Here is a 19,550-nt window from a genome sequence, read left to right as displayed (position 1 = left end):
CCCTTGCTGATATATTTGTATCATTGATAGTCGCAGGTGAAGTGCCGGAAGACTGGAGGTTGGCTAACATGGTGCCACTGCTTAAGAAAGGTGGTAAGGAAAAGCCAGGGATCTATAAATCAGTGAGTCTGACATCACTGATGGGCGAGTTGTTGGAGGGGATCCCGAGGGACAGGATTTACAGGTATTTGGAAAAGCGGGGGCTGACCAGGGATAGTCAACATGGCTTTGTGTGTAGGAAATCATGTTTCACTAACTTGATTCAGTTTTTTGAAGAAGTAACTGAGAGGATTGATAAAGGCAGAGTGGTGGTCATGATTTATGTGGGGTTCAGTAAGGCCTTCAACAGGATTTCTCATGGTAGCCTGGTTAGCAAGGTTATATCTCATGGAATACTGGGAGAACTAGCCATTTGGATACAGAACTGGCTCAAACATAGAAGACAGAGGATGGTGGTGGAGGGTTGCTTTTCAGACTGGAGGCCTGTGACCAGTGGAATGCCACAAGGATCGGTGTTTGGTCCACTGCTTTTTGTCATTTATATAATAATTTGGATGCAAGCATAAGAGGTATAGTTAGTAAGTTTGCAGATGACACCAACATTGGAGGTGTAGTGGACAGCGAAGAAGGTTATCTTGGATTACAATGGGAACTTGGTTAGATGGGTCAATGGGCCAAGAAGTAGAATATGGAGTTTAATTTAGATAAATGTAAGCTACTGCATTTTGGAAAGGCAAATCAGAGCAGGATGTATACACTTAATGGTAAGGTCCGGGGCAGTGCTTCTGAACAAAGAGACCTTGGAGTGCAGGTTCATAGCTCCTTGAAAGTGGAGTTGCAGATAGATAGGATAGTGATGAAGGCGTTTCAAATGCTTTCCTTTTATTGGTCAGTCCATTGAGTACAGGAGTTGGGAGGTCATGTTGCAGCTGTAAAAGACGTTGGTTAGGACACTGTTGGAGTACTGAATGCAATTCTGGTCTCTCTGCTATAGGAAGGATGTTGTGAGACTTGAAAGGGTTCAGGAACTATTTACAAAGATGTTAGGGTTGGAAGGTTTGAGCTATAGGGAGAGGCTGAATAGGCTGGAGTGTCAGAGGCCAAGGGGTGATCTTTGGTTTATACATTCATGAGGGCCTGGATAAGGTAAATAGACAAGTTATTTTTCCTGGGGTGCACATAGATTTAAGATGAGAAGGGGAAAGGTTTAACCTGAGAGGCAACTTTTTCAAGCAGAGGGTGGTGCTTATATGGAATGAGCTGCCAAAGGAAGTGATGGAGGCCAGTACAATTATAGCATTTAAAAGGCATCTGGATGGGTATATGAACAGGAAGCATTTAGAGGGATATGGACCAAATGCTGGGCAATGAGACTAAATCTATATCTGATATCTGGTCGGCATGGACAAATTTCCATGCTGGGTGAAAACAAGGACTGCAGATGGTGGAAACCAGAGTCTAGATTAGAGTGTGCTGGAAAAGCACAGCAGGTCAGGCAGCATCCGAGGAGCAGGAAAATCAGCATTTCGGGCAAAAGCCCTTCATCAGGATTAAAGGCAGGGTGCCCCACTCTGCAGGCACCCTGCCTCTATTCCTGATGAAGGGCTTTTGCCCGAAACTTCGATTTTCCTGCTCCTCGGATACTGCCTGACCTGCTGTGCTTTTCCAGCACACTCTAATCTCGACTCAAATTTCCATGCTGTACAATTCGATGACTATGACTCTAATAGATAGTGAGAAATGTTTGCCCTTAGTAGAGGGTCAATAGGGTATAGTTCAATGGGAAGGAGCAAGAAGTTTAAAGGATTTTGAGGAAACATTTTTTCACCCAGTAGGTGGTTGGTATTTGGAACTCGCTGCTTAAGAAGCAGTGTAAACTCTCAAGACATAAGTATTTGGATGAAAGCTTGAACTGCCATTGCATTCAAAGCTACAGACCAAGTGCTTGAAAGTGGGATTATGATTAGATAGTTGATGACTGGTGTGGCACAATGAGCTGGAGGGCCTTTATCTGTGCCATCATGACTGACTGACTGTAATGGATACTATATATAATAGATATGAAAGAAACAAAAGACAAATAACCACCACTTGGCAGTTGAGAATAAGGCTTGGGGAGAATTCTGATGTTTAGAGCAGGGTTAAAATTAAGGATGTAGCTGAAATCAGAATTGATTGGTATTCTGACTATTCACATTTTCATGTCTACGAAATATCATCTGAATACTGATACTGAACTTCGCCTCTCTCTTCTGTTGATTGGTTTTCATTTGCATCTGGGTTTAGTTTTTATCATTGAATAGTTCCTGCATTGCTTGACTGTGTGCCCTTTTTAAAAATTAGATTAAACTTACAAACTTTGTTTATATTTAGATGGTTCAAAGAAGCAGGAAGGACAGTGTGATGCTGCACCACAGCTGTTTGCAAAGGTAAGCTTCAGGAAGTAAGGTATTGGTGTCCTTCATGGATGAATATGGAGTGCTCCTGATATTTATCATCTGCAAACATTCATGATGGCCTAGAGTTTTCGATTTGCCTTAATAGATTTTAGATTTGGTTGACGGGTTTGTTAAAAATGAGGGTGTCTCCCATTTGAAGAGGTTTGTTTTTTAATGTTTAAGTCTTTGGAACCCTCCTCCCTCAACTGGTGGAGGCAAAGTTACTGAATATTTTTCAGGCAAAAGTAGAAAATTGATTAACAAGGGACTTTGTAGATATCAGGGTCAAGTGGGAATTTGGAGTTAGGGATAAAATCGGATCAGTCATGTTCTTACTGAATGGAAGAGCAGGCTTGATGGGCTGAATGGCCTCCTAAATGGTATGTTCAAAAGCTGCATGTGCCTTTATAATCGAGACACGACTCTTTCTTTGTCACTTGGATGTGATGTTTATAAGCTCATGTTGCAGCTTGCTGTAATAAATGCTGTTTAATCATGCAGCATTACAAAGTCAATGAGGTTGAACTGGCTCGATGAAATAAACATGACTTGCTAGCAGAGGCATGCAAGATGTTAGTGGTCATGTTCATTTTCTGTATTACAACAATAAGTCGAGAACTTCATCTTTAAATGCAGGATTTCTTGTTGTGCCATTGCGAAAGGCTTCAGAAGAATTAAACATTTCATTCTGTGAAAAGCTGCCTAAAGCTGTACAGCTGCAAAAAGACCAAGGAATATGAATACAAAACCTTGTCATGAGCCTGAACTTGTGACTGGTTTATAGTCATTGAGTATGAATAGCATTTTTCTTTCCCCCTGAGTTGAGAAGGTAACTTTAATTCTGTAGGACTCCCATTATTCAAGGAATGAATGCAGTTTTTTCCTTGAATCTGCTTCTCAATTTTGTAATCTGTCATTGAAGAGAGCAGCTTCCAAATATCAATGTTGTTTCATGCTAAAGGTCTTGTTTAGGAATTAAGTTTTGCGTCAGCATTATAACTCTTTTTCCTTGTGGCTGCATTTGTGCACTGATATTCCCATTTCAGCTTGACTGTGTCAAAACTCCTGGAGGACATGGACTATTATCAACTTTGACTCCTGATCTATCCGTTTAAAATATTCTAATCCCATCTAGTGAAGTTTAATTGTTTTACACAAATGATTTGAAAGCTGTTTTCTATCAAATAATTGTTGTCACTATTTTTGCCGCATATAAGTGTTGAGTACACGTCCCTCAAACCCACTCTGCCAGTCAATAAAGTAGTAGATGAATTGATTAGTTGACATTCTTGCCTACTCATGATCTTTCATCCCCTTGCTTATCACGAATCTGTCTACCTCTGCCTTGAAAATATTCAAAGACCCTCTATCTCAACAGTCTTGAAGTCGTGTTCCTGAGAAAATATCTCATCTATGTCTTTAGGAGGTGGTTCTAAGTTCTTTATTTAAGAGGAAAGGTCCTTTCCACCTGTTAGTACCCCTCACTATCTCTTATGCTTCAACCACGTTTCCTCTTAATCTTCCAAACCCCAGCAGAGAAAATCTTAACCTCTACAACTCTTTCTCGTCAGATAACCCACCCATTCCAGGTGTTAGTCTGATAAACTGTCTCTGAACTGCACCCACTGCACTTACATCCATCCTTAAATAAGGTGACCAATACTGTACACAGTACCTGAGATATTATCTCACTTTGATATAACTGAAACATAACTTGCAACAGTTTTTATTCACATCCCATCGTAGTAAACAATAGCATGTGATTAGCTATACTAATAACTTTCAAAAGGTAGCATAAGGATAGACCATTTCAGACTGAGGTGACAAGTAAACTCTTGTGAGGATGGTGAATCTTTGAAACCCTCTACTCAAGGGTTGTGGAGGCTCAGATGTCAAGTATGTTCAAGACAGATTAATATTTTGCTGCCTATTAGAAATAGCAAGGGAATTGTGTAGGTAATGTGATGATGAAGTAGATGACCAGCCAAAATCTCATTGAATGAAATAGCATCAAAAGCCTGGCCTGCACCTGCTCTGATTTTACGTTATGTTGTGCCACCTAAGTGGCCTAATGTGATTCCTGATGAAGGGCTCCTACCGGAAACATCGATTTTCTTGCTCCCCGGATTCTGCCTGCCTTGCTGTGCATTTCCAGCACCACTCTAATCTAGACTCTAACTTCCAGCATCTGCAGTCCTCACTTTGGTCTAATGTGCTACCCAGTTAAATCATTTTATGGTTCAACATGGCAGTTCGCCATCTGCTCTGGGAAATAAAAAGTGGATAATATATGCTGACCTTTGATGCCCCCATCATGAGAATTATTATTTTTTTGTTTGCAAAGAATGATGTGCTTTTCTTTGTGACCGTACTGAATCTCTTGATTTTTCAGGTGAAGGATGTGGACCAGAGTGGAGAGTGGTTCCAGGAAGGGATGAAACTGGAAGCAATTGACCCACTGAATCTGTCTGCAATCTGTGTGGCAACTGTCCGCAAAGTAAGGTCACTAGCACACATGCAGAACCCTACCATCTTACTCTAATCATCCTCTTTATAAATGGTAATTGGCTCTTGTTCTGGGTTATGTACTGCCTTTGGGCCCTGACAGATGGTTGCCCTGATGGGAGGAAAGTTTCTTTCCTTTTACTGGAAGAACCTTGACTGAGATGGGTTTGGAATCATCTCTCAGCTCCGTTCAAGTGAGTTGAAGTTTCTGATCCTTTCCAATTGGGGATTCTATGTATATACTGATATGCTTGAACCAAACCTTATTAGCTATTTCAACTTGGAATTTACGTCTCTGCTTTAAACTGTATTGTCACTCTCCACTGTTGAACTAGAGGATTGTCCTGAAGCTACAGGTTCTACCTTGCCCACAGGCTCAGTATCAACTGATCAATCATGAATTGATTCTCAAACCAACAATGCTAATGCTTTGTGTCATCCATTGAAGGAATGTGGAGTACGGTTATTATACAGGCACAGCCTGTTTTACCTGCTGCAGTGAAGACAGGAAGATCGGGTTTGTAAGCAAGTAATCCTGATGACCCTTGGTAAATAAACACTTGAATTCGCATACATGCAAACTCAGATGATCAATCATCATTTGCAGTATTTTTTCTATTTAATGTTTTGAAATATGTTTGAGATTTAAAGTCACCACTGTTTAAGCTATTCCTGAGTTAATTAAATTAACTTTTGTTTCCAGAGATTGGGTGTGTGCCCTGATTCCTCCAGCTGTTGAGCTTTATACAAGGGATTTAAAACCAAGTGATCATTGTTGCTGGTCACACGTACTGAAATATACATCCTGTTAATTTTTGTAAAGTCATTTTTACTTTGTTTCTTCCCCACTGGGAGGGTGAAGAGACCTTTCCCTTTCCAGTTATTTCAGTTCTCCATGTAGAATCTGTTGCTTTGCTAACAAATTTGCTGCTGGCTCTTCCAACTTTTCCTTCTCCTTTGGCTTAATCTAAGTGTTTTATCTGCTTAAAGGAATGCTGCGGGGAAATATTCTCGTCCTTAATGACACAAATTAATTAATCGCTCCTAATATGTTTGTATTGTGATTAAATGCAGCACTGGCTTAAGTCTGAAGGAGGAAAGATGTGTAATTAAAACCCAATTTCTCTCTGAGCAAAGTGAACTACAGATTTGACGATCAATTACTGTGCAATAAAATCTGGGACAATTAGCTGGGCATTTGTGAGTGGACATGGGTTTTAGGACCTGCCACATCAACCTCTGATTGTGTATTTCTCCTGCCATTCTTCCCCTCTGTAAAGAAGTGCTGTCTGTTCTTATTATAAAGAGCCATGGGAGTAATCCTGCTGTAAACTGTTTGCCTGTCAGACATGTTAGTTGGAATGGCAGCACACTGTGATGATGCTGCAAGCCTGCCTTTGTGTTTTGCCATTTGAAAGACCCACCAAAGTTTCAAACTGATGGGCTACTGGAGAGAATCAGTTCACTAAGATGGTCATACAGTGAACCTTTCTCCAAATTGTACAGGAAGGAGAAATTGTCACTACCTGGAATACTTTTGCGCTCTGCAAAGGGACCCATGTGAATTTCTATGATATTAACTGTGTGCTTTTCTCCTGACTTGTGAAACTTCCCATTTCTTTTATAGGTATTAGCTGAGGGTTACCTGATGATTGGCATCGATGGCTCAGAGGCGGCAGATGGCTCGGACTGGTTTTGTTACCACTCTGTATCTCCATCAATCTTCCCTGTGGGATTCTGTGAAATCAACAAGATTGAACTTACGCCACCCAGAGGTAACACTTTTGTCAGGGGATAGGATGTGGTGTAATACTTTAATTGCTGTAAATCAAACTCTGTTAAAACTCAATATGGTATCATTGTTTCATTGAGGGTCTGAGTTAATATTATGTTTGAAACCCAACATTTGCTGTTTGCTCCTTTTTTAAATTCAGCTTCTCTTTTGCTGTAAGCTTACTGCTGCTGACATGGTTGAGAATATGGTTTTCCAGGGTAGCTCTCAGGTCAGTCATAAACAGAGGTTCTTTTGTAACCATAGTTACCTACAAAAGAAAGATAAGGATGATTTGAGTATCTGTGCAAAGTTCTGTAGGAAATTGAGTTCAGAGCTGATCCTTGCAAGAAAGAACTTGCCATGGAGTCATAGTCCTTCTGTCTAACTTGTCCATGCTGACCAGATCTAATCTCGTCCCATTTGCTGGCACTTGGCCCATATCCCTCGAAATTTGTCCTGTTGATACACCCTTCCTATTCATATTTATATAAATGATGAAAAGTAGAGGACCCAGCACCGATCCTTGTGGCACTCCACTGGTCACAGGGCTCCAGTCTGAAAAACAACCCTCCACCACCACTCTCTGTCTTCTACCTTTGAGCCAGTTCTGTATCCAAATGGCTAGTTCTCCCTGTATTCCGTGAGATCTAACCTTGCTAACCAGTCTCCTATGGGGAACCTTACTAAACTCCATATATATATCACATCCACTGCTCTGCCTTCATCAATCCTCTTTGTTACTTCAAAAAACTGAATCAAGTTAGTGAAACACGACTTCCCACACACAAAGCCATGTTGACTATCCCTAATCAGTCCTTGCCTTTCCAAATGCATGTAAAACCTGTCCCTCAGGATTCCCTCCAACAACTTGCCCACCACTGACGTCAAACTCACTGGTCTATAGTTCCCTGGCTTGTCCTTACTACCTTTCTTAAACCGTGGCACCATGTTAGCCAACCTCCAGTCTTCTGGTACCTCACCTGTGACGATCTATCTATGATACGAGTATCTCAGCAAGGGCCTCTTCAATCACTTGCCTAGCTTCCCACAGAGTTCTAGGATGCACCTGATCAGGTCTTGGGGATTTATTCACTTTTGTGCATTTCAAGACATCCAGCCACATTCTCCTCTGTAATATGGAAATTTTTCAAAATGTCACCATCTGTTTCTCCACATTCTATATCTTCCATGCCCTTCCCCACAGTAAACACTGATGCAAAATACTCATTTAGTATCTCCCCCTCTCCTGCAACTCTACACATATGCCTTCTTGTTGATGTTTGAGGGACCTATTCTCTCCCTAGTTACCCTTTTGTCCTTAATGTATTTGTAAAAACCCTTTGGATTCTCCTTAATCCATTCTATCAAAGCAGTCTCATGTCCCCTCCTGACTTCTCTCTCAAGTATACTCCTACTGCCTTTATACTCTTCTAAGGATTCATTCGATCTATCCTGTCTATACTTGACATATGCTTCCTGTAGGTGTTCAAAGTCTGTTAGAAGATTTGTAGCTTGGGTGCTCGTTGTTGTGGTTCTGTTCGCCGAGCTGGGAATTTGTGTTGCAGACGTTTTGTCCCCTGTCTAGGTGACATCCTCAGTGCTTGGGAGCCTCCTGTGCTCCTTTTTCTTAACCAAACCCTCAATTTATCAAGTCATCCAGCATTCCCTATACATACCAGCCTTTCCTTTCACCCTAACAGGAATATACTCTCTCTGTATTCTTGTTATCTCATTTCTGAAGGCTTCCCATTTTCAAGCCATGTTTACCTGTGAACAGCTGCCACCAATCAGCTTTTGAAAGTTCTTGTCTAATACCGTCAAAATTGGCCTTTCTCCAATTTAGAACTTCAGCTTTTAGATCTAGTCTATCTTTTTCCATCATTATTTTAAAACTAATAGAAGTCTGGTTGCTGGCCTCAAAGTGCTCCCCCACTAACACCTCAGTCACCTGCCCTGCCTTATTTCCCAAGAGTAGGTTAAGTTTTGTACCTTCTCTAGTAGGTATGTTCACATTCTGAATCAGAAAATTTTCTTGTACTCACAACAAATTCCTCCTCATCTAAACCCTTCACACTATGGCAGTCCCAGTCTATGTTTGGAAAGTTAAAATCCCCTACCATACAGGTAACTAAGATCTCCTTCCAAATTTGTTCCTTAATTTCCTATTGACTATTAGCGGCTCTCTAATACAATCCCCATATGGTGATCATCCCTTTCTTATTTGTCAGTTCCACCCAAATAACTTCCCTGGATGTATTTCCAGGAATATCCTCCCTCAGTACAGCAGTAATGCTTTCCCTTATCAAAAATGCCACTTCCACCTTTCCCCCCGCCCCCCCCCCCGCCTCCCTTTCTGTCCTTCCTGTAGCATTTGTATCGTTGAACATTAAGCTGCCAATCCTGTCCATCCCTGCACCATGTTTGCGTAATTGCTATGATATCCCAGTTCCATGTTCCTAACCATGCCATGAGTTCATCTGCCTTCCCTGTTAGGCCTCTTGTGTTGAAGTAAATGCAGTTAAATTTATTCTTCCTACCTTGTTCTCTGCTTTGTCACGACCTGCCCTGACTTGTTTGTTTGTTTTATTGTTTTGTTTGTGTTTGTTTGTTTGTTTGTCTCCCTTTTCCAACTAACCTCAGATTGATCTTGTCTCTCAATAGTTCCCAAGCTCCACACACCGACCACCCCCCCCGCCCTCCCCCCCCCCCCCCCCCCCCCCCCCCCCAAAGCACCACATTTCTTTTATATCCATCCAAGCAGCTCTAGCTGAATTCCACATGAATTCAGGTGCAATCCATCCTTCTTATACAGGTCATAGAACATAGAAGAATACAGCGCAGTACAGGCCCTCCAGCCCTCTATGTTGCGCCGATCAAAGCCCACCTAACCTACACTAACCCACTATCCTCCATATACCTATCCAATGCCCGCTTAAATACCCATAAAGAGGGAGAGTCCACTACTGCTACTGGCAGGGCATTCCATGAACTTACGACTCGCTGAGTGAAGAACCTACCCCTAACATCAGTCCTATATCTACCCCCCCTTAATTTAAAGCTATGCCCCCTTGTAATAGCTGACTCCATACGTGGAAAAAGGTTCTCACTGTCAACCCTATCTAACCCCCTAATCATCTTGTACACCTCTATCAAATCACCCCTAAACCTTCTTTTCTCCAAAGAAAACAACCCCAAGTGCCTCAGCCTTTCCTCATAGGATCTTCCTACCATACCAGGCAACATCCTGGTAAACTTCCTCTGCACCCGTTCCAGTGCCTCCACATCCTTCCTATAGTATGGCGACCAAAACTGCACACAATACTCCAGATGCGGCCGCACCAGAGTCTTATACAACTGCAGCATGACCTCAGGACTCCGGAACTCAATTCCTCTACCAATAAAAGCCAGTACGCCATATGCCTTCTTCACTGCACTATTTAACTGGGTGGCAACTTTCAGAGATCTGTGTACATGGACACCAAGATCCCTCTGCTCTTCCACACTACCAAGTAGTCTACCATTAGCCCAGTAATCCATCTTTTTATTACTCTTACCAAAGTGAATCACCTCACACTTAGCTACATTGAACTCCATTTGCCACCTTTCTGCCCAGCTCTGCAGCTTCTCTATATCCCGCTGTAACCTGCCATATCCTTCCTCACTGTCTACAACTCCTCCGACTTTTGTATCATCCGCAAACTTGCTCACCCAACCTTCTAACCCTTCCTCCAGGTCATTTATAAAAATGACAAACAGCAATGGTCCCAAAACAGATCCTTGCGGAACACCGCTAGTGACGGCACTCCAAGATGAACCTTTGCCATCAACTACTACCCTCTGTCTTCTTCCAGAGAGCCAATTCCTAATCCAAACCTCCAACTCACCCTCAATGCCATATCTCTGTATTTTTTGCAGTAGCCTACCATGGGGGACCTTATCAAACGCCTTACTAAAATCCATATACAGCACATCTACCGCTTTCCCCTCATCTACCTCCTTAGTCACCTTCTCAAAGAATTCAATAAGGTTTGTGAGGCACGACCTGCCCTTCACAAAACCATGCTGACTATCCTTGATCACATCATTCTTATCCAGATGTGCATAAATCCTATCCCTTACAATTCTCTCTAAGACTTTGCCCACAACAGAAGTGAGACTCACTAGCCTATAGTTACTAGGATTATCCCTACTCCCCTTCTTGAACAAGGGAACCACGTTTGCTAGCCTCCAGTCCTCTGGCACTACTCCTGTAGACAAAGAGGACACAAAAATCAAGGCCAATGGCTCTGCAATCTCCTCCCTTGCTTCCCAGAGAATCCTAGGATAAATGCCATCAGGCCCAGGGGACTTATCTATTTTCACCCTTGCCAGAATTTCCAACACCTCTTCTCTACATATCTCAAAGCCATCCATTCTACCCCAGAAGAGATTCCAATGATCCAAAAAATGTGAACCCTTCTCCCCTGCACCAGCTCCTCAGCCATGTATTCATCTGCTCTATCCTCTTATTCCTACCCTCACTAGCTTGTAGCACTGGGAGTAATCGAGATATGACTATCCTTGAGGACCTCCTTTTAAAATTTCTGCCTAACTTTATATATTCTACCTTCAGAATCTCATCCTTTTCCCTTCCTATGTCATTAGTTCCAATGTGTACAATGACCTCCTGCTGGTCCCTCTCTCCTTTTGAGAACATTCTGCACCCTCTCTGGGATATCCTTGATCCTGGCATCAGCGAGGCAACACACCGTTCTGATTTCTCGTTGCTGGCTGCAGAAACGTCTGTCTGTGCCTCTGACTAGAGAGCTCTCTATCACCATCAATCGTTTGGAACCTGACATACCCCTCATTACAGTAGAGCCTGTGTCAATACCAGAAACTGGGCTGCATGTGTCACATTCCCCTGAGAGACCATCACTCCTACATTTTCCAAAACAGCATACCTGTTTGAAATGGGGATATCTACCGAAGACTCCTGCCCTTCCTCCCTACCTCTCCTATCTTTCCTGGAGTTAACCCATCCACATGACTATATCTGTAGTTTTCCTCCCTTCCTATAGCTGCCATTCATCATATTCTCTGGCTGTTGTGAATTCCTCATTGCCTCTAACTGCTGCTGTTCCCGATCCATATGATCTGATAGATTTCTCAACCAAAGACACATCCTGCACAGATAATCATTAGTAATATTCTCTAAACTCTATCATCGAACATGAAGAGCCTATCACTCTACTAAAGGACATGTTTGCTCCTTCACAATCTACAGACCCAGAAAATAGCACTATCTTTTTGCTCTATTAAAGAAACAGTGCTCCAGGCTAACTTAATATTTATGGTTTATATTTTTAAAATTTAATCAAGAAACAGATTTCAATAAAACATTTAATCAAGAAAGAATCTACTCTACTTACTACTGTGGACTTATGGCAAGGTTACATGTCTAAAAAAAGCTATGCACTTATCTGTTCCTGTGCTGTGAGCTCTCCCACACAGGTTCCTCCAAGGTCAGCTGTGAATTTTGCTGTTTGTTAATTTTTCCCAGATGCACGCCGATGTCCAGCGATATATGAACTCAAATAGCAAAGGCAGTAACTGCAGATTCACTGCTGCGTCAGTTAGCAGTGTGGGTTTCTTCCACTCTCTCTCTCATTGACCATGTGGTCACTGCCTTTTGTCTGTCTCGCTCCCTTTTAAAAGTGCTGTTGTTTTGACTTTTTTCCCCAAAGTTCCAAAAGAATGCAAGAGCATATAAAACAGTAATTGCTGCTCCTGGAATTCAAGGAAATCACCTACAATATCTAAAATACCTCAAAAAAAAAGCAGCTCTTACAGCCACAATGTTTTCCTGTCCTCCATCTTGGATTACTCAGAATCTTGCGTTGGATACTTTTTAAAATTTGAGGCAATACCTTTAGCCTTGCTTTAAGCCCTAGGTAGTAGAATAGCTGTCTCTGGTGATGAGTGGAATGGAAAAGGAGAATTTATGTAGCTAAAGGTTAACAGTCTAATCTGCACTAAAGTAGAGCACCTTTGTGGTAATTAAGCGCTGATGTTAATGGACCCACACTCAGTGTACTTTCAACTATATGGTGTCTATGCTCTCTGTTCAGCTGATTGTTGGCTTCTTCATTGTCAAGGGCATGCGTTTTTCTGCTGTAAAGTGCAAAGTCTTGCTTAAAGCTTCAGTGCAGTTGAAGGTGATATCTTTGGTACGAGATTTAATTCACGACATCATCTGCTGTGAATATAAACGGTTACAGGAGATGATCTTGAACAAGAGTTTGGCATTTACCCCAGCCAATATCAGTCTATAAAATGGCATCACTTCTAAAGCAAAAAAAATCTGATAATAGTTCTGGACTGATACTGTCTCTTGAAAATTGAAGACTTCTGATTTGAATTTCACACAACTAAATCTCAAGAAGGTATCAGAATGGATTTCTGTTGTGAATTGAGTTATCTTGATCTTGGTCAGGAACAAGTTGTCAGTTTGCCACGGGTAGCCTTCTAACCCCAAAGTTAGAAGGAGGACAAAGCCAGTGATATTCCGGCTCCATTCACATTTGCTAGAAATCTTTAAGTAAACATAATGGGAAGACTGTGGAATCGGATTCAGTGGTGATGCCACCATGACTGCCATTAGCAAGGTGTTCGGTTTGTGTCATATACTTGGGGAGGCAATGGCCTAGTGATATTATCACTGGACTGTTAATCCAGAGACCCAGGAAATGTTCTGGGGACCTGGGCCATGGCAAATAGTGGAAATTGAATTCAATAAATATCTGGAATTAAAAGTCCAATAATGACCATGAATCTATTGTCGATTGTCAGAAAAATCCATCTGGTTCGCAAATGTGGTTGACTTTTAACTGCCTTTTGGATAATTGGGTATGGGCAAAAATACTGGCCTATCCAATGATTCCCTCATCCTGTGAATGAATTTTTTAAAAAGTTGTTACCAACAGCAAGGATGGGAGAATAACAAAGGGGGTGGAAAGAACAAAAAGAGCATGATGGTTGTGCACATGTATGCACGTACCTCTGGTTTTGTATTTGAAGCAGGTATGTGAACTGATATCGTATCATGTTATGTTTTATAGTGTCCCACTAGCTGAACATTCTTGGTGTCCCAAGATGAGATGGGCACTTCAGCTTTAGTAAATTATTGTACACTAAAATGATGCTGGCTATTTTACAGGTTACTCCAAAATTCCTTTCAAATGGTTCGACTACCTTAGGGAGACGGGATCTGTTGCAGCACCTGTCAAACTGTTCAACAAGGTGAGAGGATGTGTTGTCAGAGATGACTTCTTCCACTTTCACCTACTGCCTGCATTCAAAAATTGGCATTGGGGAGCTCTCTCTTGAAAGAGTAGCTTTGAATTTTTATTGACAGTTGTCTATTTTAAGCTAATGTATGTTTGTTTTTTCTGGCCATTTCTATGTTGTGACCTTGACAGTAAAGTTGAAATTACTACTGAATTTTCAGATAATCTCTCATCAAGAAAATTAAGGTTCTATTTGCATCAATGGGAGATTGTGCATAAACCCGTGGGGCTGCTCGGATAGCCATCAGAACATTGGGTTTATTTGATTAGACTTGCTTTGCAGTATGGAGTCATATGAACTAGGTGGAGCCAATGTTTGATCTCAGATGTACAGAGTTTGTTAATCTCATTGCAACAAGCCTCCTCACTGTAAGGGGAAGCAAAAGTCTGATCAACAGGTTAGTTGTTGCAGATATTTTAATTATTACAGTGGAATGGACATGTGTTCAGCTGTTAACAGCCTCTGCTATAACACCTACAATCAGCTATAATAACTATAAATTATTCTATACTTATGGTTGTGTAACACAGAAACATAGGAGCAGAGTAGCCCATTCAACCCTTCGAGCCTGCTCCACCATTTCTTATGATTATGGTTGAACATCCAACTCCATAGTCTGCTTCCAGTTTTCCCCAAGTGCTTTAACCAACTACTTCTTGAAATCATAGAACATTTTGGCCTCAAATGATATGCATGATCGTGAATTCCACAGGCTCACCACTCTGGCTGAAGAATTTTCAGATCATCTCTGTCTTAAAATGTTTATCCCTAATGCTTAAATGATGACCTTCTAATCTGGACTCTCTTGTTATCAGGAACATCTTTCCTGCATCTGACATGTCTCATCCTGTTTGCATTTTATAAGTTTATATGAGATTACCCCCTCGATCCCCTCAACTTATCCTTCTAAACTGAGTACATTCCTACTTGACTTGATCTCTCCTCCTGTCAACTCTGCCATCCCAGGAGTCAATTGGTAAATTTCTCTGCACTCACTGTACAACGAGAATATAGTTCTTCAGATAAGGACACCAAAACGAGATACAATATTCCAGGTGTGCCCTCACCAATATTCTGTATACTTGTAGTAAGATATCCCTGGACTCACCCTCTTGCCATTAAGACCAACGTACGTTACTGCTTGCTGCACCTGAGCACTTAGTTTCAGAGACTGGTACATGAAGACATCCAGGTCTCATTGAACGTTCTCCTCTCTCTTGGCAGCTGTTCAAATAATCTGCCTTCCTATTTTTGCTACCAAAGTGAATAACTTCACATTTTTCCATATTATACTGCATCTGCCAGACATTTGCCCATTCACTCACCTTGTCCAAATCTCTGCATCCTCCTCACAGCTCACCCTTCCACCCAGCTAATTTCCTTCCTTACTATTGTTAACTTCCTCTTTAACCAACAGTGCAATCCCAACATCTTTTTCCTTCTAGTCTGTTTCCCCCCCCAAATATTGTGTACCCCTGAATATTCAGTTCCCATACCCTGGTCACCCTGCAGCTATGTCTGTAATCCCATCCATATCATACCATTACATCTAATTGTGCAACTAATTCATCCACTGTATTGTGAATGTTCGGAGCATTGCGGCTTATCTTTATGATGTTACTTATTGCATTTCAATTGTTTTTCACTTTTGGCGTTTGATCCTTGTCCTCCTTGCCCTTGATTGACCTTGCTTTGACTCCTTACATAGGTTCTCATCCTCATGCCATTTTAGTTTAAACCCTCCCTAACCATATGAGCAAATACCTTGCTGAGGACATCAGTCCTGGCTCTGCCCATGTATAACCCATCTGGTTTATAGTGGTCCCACCTCCCCCAGAACTAATCCCAATACCCAAGGAACCGGAATACTTTCTCTCACGCCATCTCTTCAGCCACACATTTCTAATATATCCTGCTGTTTTTACTGGGACTGGCATATGGCACTGGTAGCAATCTTAAGATCCCTGCCTTCTGAGATCCTACTTTTCAGCATGTTTCCTAATGCCATGTATTTTGCTTCTAAGACCACATCCTTTTTTCTCTCATACTTATTTCGTTCTCAACTGCCAGCACCTGGCCCATATCCCTCCAAACCCTTCCTATTCATATACCCATCCAGATGCCTTTTAAATGTTGCAGTGTGTACCAGCCTCCATCACTTCCTCTGGCAACTCATTTCACACACGCACTACTCTCTGCATAAAAAAGTTGCCCCTTAGGTCTCTTTTACATCTTACTCTCACCCTGAACCTATGCCTTCTAAGTTCTGGACTCATGGTCATTGGCTGCTTGTCCTCTTCCCTCCAGAAGGTCCTGTACTTTGAGGCATTCTTGCCTCTAGCACCAGGGAGGCAACATAACCCCAGAGTGGTGTCCAATTCCTTTAAAATTGAATCTGAACTAACTAAAACATGCCCACATCTTTTACTACTATTCTGTGCAATGGAGCCAACCATGGTGCAACACATTTGGCTCTTTGTGTTCTCCCCACTGACGCTGTTTGCCTCAACAGTATCCGAAGCAGAACACCTGTTTTGCAAGGGGTATAGCCACAGGAGATCTTACACTGCCTGCCTAATCCTTGTGCTCTGCTTGGTCATTACACATTCCCTTCCAGCCTGGGAAGTCTTAGCCCTCAGTGTGACCACCTCCCTCAGCTTTGTAGATGCTGCATAGTGTTCCCAGCCACTACTCTGAAACTCAGCCTTCCAGGAGCTGCAGCTGGAGACACTTTTCTTCCTGCACACATGCTGCAAATATTCCTAGCTTCCCAAATCTAACAGGAAGAGCACACCACAGCTTTGAGCTCTCCTGCCATGATTTGCCCCTTTTACTTTTAAACCTTTTGGAAGGTGCTTAATATCAAATCATATTATTTAATCTAGGGTCCTTCCTCCTCGGTCTATTGGTCACTATTGAATATAGCACTTATAAATTATAAATCGCAAAAAATGCCAAAAGCACTTGTTGCCCTCTCCACCAAATTCCCATAAAGCTCAAATTCTAGAATGTGCGCACACTCTAATTATGGCTCACTCTCGATATTTTCTCTCCAAACTGCTTACTGAGAACTGTGAAGCTTACTTGTACTTGCTGAAACTGGAATGTGTGAAACCTGTGTTGTGTCCCCAGGGGCAGCCTGGACCCACAGAACTGACCCCTGCATTTGGCATTGTTTGCAGAGTAATATTTTTGAAAGGGTTTTCCAAATCATTAATTTCCAGCTTTCCCTGTGAACGCAGGAAGTTCCAAACCATGGCTTTCGAGTGGGAATGAAATTGGAAGCTGTCGATCTGATGGAGCCGCGCTTGGTGTGTGTGGCGACTGTTACCCGCATTGTCCATCGGCTCCTCAGGATCCACTTTGATGGATGGGAGGATGAATATGACCAGTGGGTAGACTGCGAATCTCCAGATCTCTACCCTGTCGGCTGGTGCGAATTGACAGGCTACCAGCTTCAACCACCAGCATCACAGTGTAAGTTACCAGATTATCCTTTCAAACCCACTGGCAGAATGCCACATGTTTTTATTTCTTCACAGGGTGTGGATGTCAGTGACAATCTCAGCATCTATTACCTATCTAATAACAGCCCGTCCCATTCCACCTCAACAAATATAGATACCTGACAACGCCTGAGCCTGAGGGAAGTTGCATGAGATTGAAACGTGTTGATTTTTTTTGGTGGTAAGCTTCCACATGAACTAGCTAGGCCATTTCAAAGGGCTGGTAAAGTAGCTACATTGCTGTGAGTCATGTACAGGCCAGACCCAATTAGGTGGTAAACTTCCTTCCTTACTGAGCAGGGTGTGATTTTACACTTTGGCCATTGTTACTGAGATTGCTCCTTGAGAGACTTATTTCATTAATTCAGTTTCAACTCTCCATTCACACACTTCTCCTTCACTTCTTCCTCAAGCATCTTGCCACCAAGAAAAGCTACATAAGAATCCTACTCATTGACTACAGTTCAGCCTTCAACACTATATTGTCCCCTTGAGACTGATTGATTGATTATGAAACTCGGTGATCTTGGACTAAGCCCCGCTCTCTGCAACTGGATCCTCAGTTTCCTGACCCACAGGCCACAACCAGTGAAGACTGGGGACAATATTTCATCCTCACTAATACTCAACACTGGAGCTCCCCAAGGGTGCGGACTCAGCCCCCTATTGTACTCGCTGTATACCCATGAATGTGTTGCCAAATACCAGGCTAATGCCATTTACAAGTTCGCTGATGACACCACCATAGTCGATCGAATCTCAGATGGCGACGAAACAGACTACAGACAGGAGGTGGAAGACCTGGAAAAATGGTGCACTGAGAACAACCTAGCTCTTAATGCCAGCAAAACCAAGGAATTTATTATTGACTTTCGGCGGGATGTTACTCATGCCCCCCCTACACGTTAACAGCTCAGAGGTGGACTGAGTGGAGAGTGTCAAGCTCCTGAGAGTGGTCATCCACAACAAGCTTTCTTGGACTCTTTATGTGGATGCACTGGTTACAAAGGCCCAACAACGTCTCTCCTTCCTCAGGCAGCTGAGGAAATTTGGCATGACGGTGAATGCCCTTGCCAACTTTTATAGGTGTGCCATCAAGAGCATTCTGTTTGGATGTATCGATACCTGGTATGGCAACTGTACCTGTTAGAGTGTGGTGAACTTGGCCCGGGCAATCACGAAGGCTAACCTCCCATCTATAGAATCCATCTACCAGGCTCACTGTCAAGGAAAGGTACACGTGATGATCAGTTCAGTTCACAGTATGATCCAATCTTGGGTTTCAGATTGGGTTTCAGATTATTAGTCCAAGGTCTTGAGTTCAATCGTATAAGCATTCTATTGCCGTTTTTGTTTGAAACTGCAATTTTCCAGATCTCACCTAGGTTCCATGATCCTCCTTAGGCATTGCTTCACTTTCTGTTCCTTTTAAAGATCCTATTAAGATTCACCTTTTTGTCCAAACTTTTCTCTACCCTTCCATACAGCTCTAAAGTTTTGCTTGGTGACTGTTTTGTCTGATTACCTCTTGATGAAGAGCCTTAGGAATTTTTTTCTGTTAAGTGATGTATTCAAGTTATTGATAATTTTGGTGAAATGGGAAATGGCTGCTCTGTACACATTATGCCTGAGTTTCTGTGGGTTGTTCTCATCCCCTTGACCTTCCTCAACTGGGTTGCTGATATATAATTCTCCAAGATTATCAGAGTCTGGTTTTCTGTCTGTTGGAGCTATACTTTCTTTGCCAGTGGAGATGTGTAAGTCCTGGTTTGTGAACTGAATGTTGCTCTTCCCTGGCTTGTGTCTCTTAAATTGCTTTCCTGTTTCACTTCCAGCCTCGAGGGAGAATCAGGCCAATGTGATGAAGAAGAAAAAAGCAAAATCCAGTCAGTACAAGGGACACAAAAAAAGTAGGCTTTCTGTTTTTATAGATTTTTTTTTTCCCTGTCTTTGGTTATTCTGTTGTTAAACTAGTATTTAGTTCATCAGAAATATGCT

General features: G+C 42.1%; 1 protein-coding gene across 2 annotated transcripts in view; it reads left to right on the top strand.

Moving 5' to 3' along the window:
• Positions 1–19,550, top strand: part of mbtd1 (mbt domain containing 1) — a 77,953-nt gene that overhangs the window by 46,891 nt on the left and 11,512 nt on the right. For both annotated transcript variants that reach the window (XM_072558980.1, XM_072558979.1), the window contains exons 10-15: positions 2,374–2,429; positions 4,831–4,935; positions 6,571–6,718; positions 13,916–13,998; positions 17,289–17,523; positions 19,388–19,462. In XM_072558980.1, the coding sequence (XP_072415081.1) occupies positions 2,374–2,429; positions 4,831–4,935; positions 6,571–6,718; positions 13,916–13,998; positions 17,289–17,523; positions 19,388–19,462 (702 nt within the window). The remainder of the gene's footprint in view (positions 1–2,373; positions 2,430–4,830; positions 4,936–6,570; positions 6,719–13,915; positions 13,999–17,288; positions 17,524–19,387; positions 19,463–19,550) is intronic.

The sequence above is a fragment of the Chiloscyllium punctatum genome, chromosome 39 (genome assembly GCF_047496795.1).
Source record: "Chiloscyllium punctatum isolate Juve2018m chromosome 39, sChiPun1.3, whole genome shotgun sequence".
NCBI classification, from domain to species: Eukaryota; Metazoa; Chordata; class Chondrichthyes; order Orectolobiformes; family Hemiscylliidae; genus Chiloscyllium; species Chiloscyllium punctatum.
Note: the sequence above shows the minus strand (reverse complement) of the source record. Positions and strands in the feature narration are given on the sequence as shown.